We start from the raw sequence: 3,843 nt of genomic DNA, 5'->3' as shown, positions 1-3,843 counted from the left end.
CCAACTGACGTTTGGCTTGGCCATGTGACTTAATTTGACCAATAGACTGATAGCAGGCATGACCAAGCAGAAAGCTCAAATGTGCATAGGTGGTTGGCTTACCCTCTTGTACTCCTTCCATTCTCCGTAAGAATATGCCCTGAAGAGCTGCTGGTCCAAGTAAATAAAGCTCTGTAGAGCAGACCTGAACCCAACTTACTTCCTGGAGTTCAGCTTAGCTCAGTCAAGGTCAGTGGAACCCCAGCCAACCAAAAGCCCATGAGAAAAATAAATTCTTGTTGTTTAGGGGGAAAAAGAAGTTCAGCACCATAAGTAACATTTCCAAAACTTAATAGAAGATATAGCTCAAGACAGCACATGATTAACTGTCAGACAGATGGAAAAATCAATAATATATTCAGAGATTTATTCAGAGAAGGGAGAGATCATAACAGGCTGGTTTGTTTTGTCAGGTTTTTTTTTTTTAATGCATTTTGCAAAAATCCATGTGAATTGAAAAATCTAATCAGAGGCACATAATGCATATTTTTAGGAGAAAGACATAAAACATTTCCTTACAATTTCTAGACTAAAGCTTTAGAGTTTGAGACTGGCCTTACCATGATTGTGGCTGTAGCAGTAGCATATTCTCCACCTCCCCAACACTCTCCAATATTTGGACAGCGAGCTTCCTCACACACCTGTGAGCAAAAGGGAACTGAATACAACCAGGTTGAAAATATTTACCAATTGAACAAATGAGTGACTAGGCATTTTACCTGTACATCTTTACAACATATTTATGAAGAAATTCACTATTTAAAAATGCTGTTAAGTTGCCAAACTGTATCTTTATTAAGTTAAAAACTATATGAATGTATACATTTTATATGTGCAAAGAAAAGGTTTGTAAGGATATATATTGAACAGTTACCAAAGTGGTATAGTTAACATTTGGGATTATGTATATGAGGTTTCACATTTATCTTTATACTCTTTCCTACAAGCATGTTCTTAAATTGTAATATAAAACAAACAAACCCTCATTTCCTAAGATACAGGAAAATCTTTTTTTTTCCTACTATTAAACGAGAAGCTAAGAAATTCAATTACTTTTTTTTTTGCTTAATCCTCATCCGAGGATAGTTTTCCATTGATTTTTAGGGAGAGTGGAAGAGAGAGGGAAAGACAAAGAGAAATATTGATGTGAGAGCAACACATTGATTGGTTGCCTCCTGCATGAGCCTGACCAGGGCCCGGGCTGGGGAGGAGCCTGCAACTGAGGTACATGCCCTTGACTAGAATCGAATCCGGGACCCTTTGGTCCACAGACTGATGCTCTATCCACTGAGCCAAACCAGCTAGGGCTTCAATTCCTTTTTGTTTCTTTTGTAAGGAAAATAATTTTTAAATTTATTTCCATTAGTAATAGTAATGTATCCTAAACACTTTCCTTACTGTTATTGCTATGTAGTTTATTAACTTTTAAGTTACACATGTAGAAAATGTACAGCTTTTGGTTAAGAGAAATATTTAACACTTTGATAACTTACTGTATGGAGATTTAAATTCCGCAAAGTATTTTTCAGTTTATTGTAATTTTTCCCCATGGGAATCTCTGTCTTTAGCCATGGAGGTAGTCTTAACCTGAGGAAAAGGAAAACTATCCATTAACAAACTTATCCCCAAATAATCATACAGCTTTGATCTATTAATTCATCTAATAATTATATGTTGATCTATTAATTCCTGGTTAAGAGGTTCCCCCCCCCCCCATTATTCTGAATTAACTTATAATTTTTGCCATAGAAGAAAGAACAGAGATTCAAATTTAGGCTTGCTCAAACACTTTAGGAAACCCTGATATTTGTGTCTAACAAGGCACTATACTCATGTCTAGCATTTGCAACGGCACAGAATTAACACCATCCTAATAAAAAAGAATGAGGAAGTTTTGAACATCTCATTTCCCAATGAAAAAATTCTATATTTTTTCAGATTAAGGAGGATTTTCTGCTGTATTTTATATTCTCGATTTTTATGTTGATTATTAAATGAGAAAAATCTGAAATTTGGAGTGAAGACTATGTATCCTCAGGTTCCTCTTGACTTCCACCCACTTGGGATTAGAAGTTGTTGGGTAAAGTATCAGCAAAACAATTTGTCCTCTGCATGAAATCCCCTCACCATTCTTTTAAATTAAGTCAAGATATCCATAGGTCATATGTACATAGACTTCGAGAAGCACAAGTTAGATCCTAAACACCCAATTATAATGAAAAATTTAACAAGGTCTAATAGATTAGTAGTAAGGTAATAACCTTCACTTTCTGAAGAAATTTGATGATGAATAGAAAAAAGGAGATGGAGGTGCAGGACGGTTCATCCTAGAAAGGTTGAAGGAAAATTATCAAAGAGCACAGAGAAAAGCATTTCAACTACTTACCTATTCTATGTCTGTTATCACTTCCTTTTAATGATTTTAAGCTAAATTTAACAAGTCTGATTAAAAATATACTCTAAGGTTTGGTTATATCTTAAAATAATGCAAGATGAAGGAATTGGACATTAAAATGATCTCAAAATTTCAATTACCTTTCTCCTTTCTGGCGCTTTAAGTTTCCTTTATATTCATCCCAGGTGCTCTTGTCTGCAAGATCACCAGACACAAAATCTTGAAGGTCTGGTCCATTTTGTAAAAATTCCTTTTTTTTATCTGGCAAGGAACTTACTGCTCTGAGTGGACTGCACAAATATTTTCCAAATACCTAAAGAGTTCATTATGACATTTATTTAGTGGGGTTTGGAATAATTTACTTACCATTTAATACCCCCTCTCCCCACCTGCCTGCAGATACCAAAATTTGAGGATGCTCACATCCCCTGTATAAAACGAACTGGATCAACGCTTACAATCCTACCTTCCCATCGGGATTCTCAAATGCAGATAGGGGGAAAAAAACCCATCTCATTAGTGGGCTTTTGCAGTTCAGACCCTTGTTGTTCAAGGGTCAACTGTACATTTGTTGACCATAAGAAACCACTAGCTTCTAGATGTGAATATGAACATGACAAGATAGCCCAAACACTGCAAAAGTCATTAGTCAGTACATCTAACGCAAAAGAATCTTCAACAATTTAAGAAGAGCGTCTGTTAATGGTGCTGCACGATTGCTACAGCACTTGTCCTTGTCTCTGGGAAAGCCTACAGCACAGGTTTGTGTGTTCAGCGTCCAGAGTGGTGTCTAGTACATCTTATCCTATGTAATAAAAGCCTGATATGCTTCCCATATAATAAAAGCCTAATAAGCTAAGTGTCCGGTCATCTGTTCAATCAAAGCCTAATATGCTAATGATATGCTAAAGCCGCTCAACCGCTCACTATGAGGTGCACTGACCACCAGGGGGCAGACGCTCCAACCTGTAGCATAGCTTGCTGCTGGGGTCCAGCCAATCAGGGATAAGCCCGCCAGGCCCTGGAGCCCTCCCAGGTCCCTCCCCAGCTGGCCAACCTCCCGATTCCTCTCTGGCCCCAATTGTGCACCTCTCGGCTTGGCCTGTGCCCTCTTACAATTTGGGCTGAGGGACCTCCCACCCCAGTGCAAGAATCTCTCGCACACTGGGCCTGTAGTGCTGTAATATACCCCGCGAATCACAGAAGGACACCTCAAGAAGTCGAATTAAGGAGTCATATTTGAAAGGGCGAGGGCTACGCCCTCCATTTTGCCCCAGGGTAAGGGCTACGCCCTCCATCTTGCCCCAGGGTAAGTGCTCCATCTTACCTTGGCCACGTGCTTGGCAAGGAGCTTCTTCCCAGAAGTCTAAGCCTCTGCTAGCCACACCCAGGAACAAGACACCAACTTG

General features: G+C 38.8%; 1 protein-coding gene across 2 annotated transcripts in view; it reads right to left on the bottom strand.

Moving 5' to 3' along the window:
• Positions 1–3,843, bottom strand: part of LIAS (lipoic acid synthetase) — a 30,619-nt gene that overhangs the window by 17,405 nt on the left and 9,371 nt on the right. For both annotated transcript variants that reach the window (XM_014548680.1, XM_005877444.2), the window contains exons 2-4: positions 2,575–2,747; positions 1,533–1,626; positions 600–680 (exon numbers count right to left, since the gene is read on the bottom strand). In XM_014548680.1, coding sequence (XP_014404166.1) covers positions 600–680; positions 1,533–1,626; positions 2,575–2,747 — 348 coding nt within the window. The remainder of the gene's footprint in view (positions 1–599; positions 681–1,532; positions 1,627–2,574; positions 2,748–3,843) is intronic.

The sequence above is a fragment of the Myotis brandtii genome, unplaced genomic scaffold, assembly GCF_000412655.1.
Source record: "Myotis brandtii unplaced genomic scaffold, ASM41265v1 scaffold520, whole genome shotgun sequence".
NCBI lineage: Eukaryota > Metazoa > Chordata > Mammalia > Chiroptera > Vespertilionidae > Myotis > Myotis brandtii.
The sequence above is the reverse complement of the archived record's forward strand: the minus strand, read 5'-3'. Positions and strand labels throughout refer to the sequence as shown.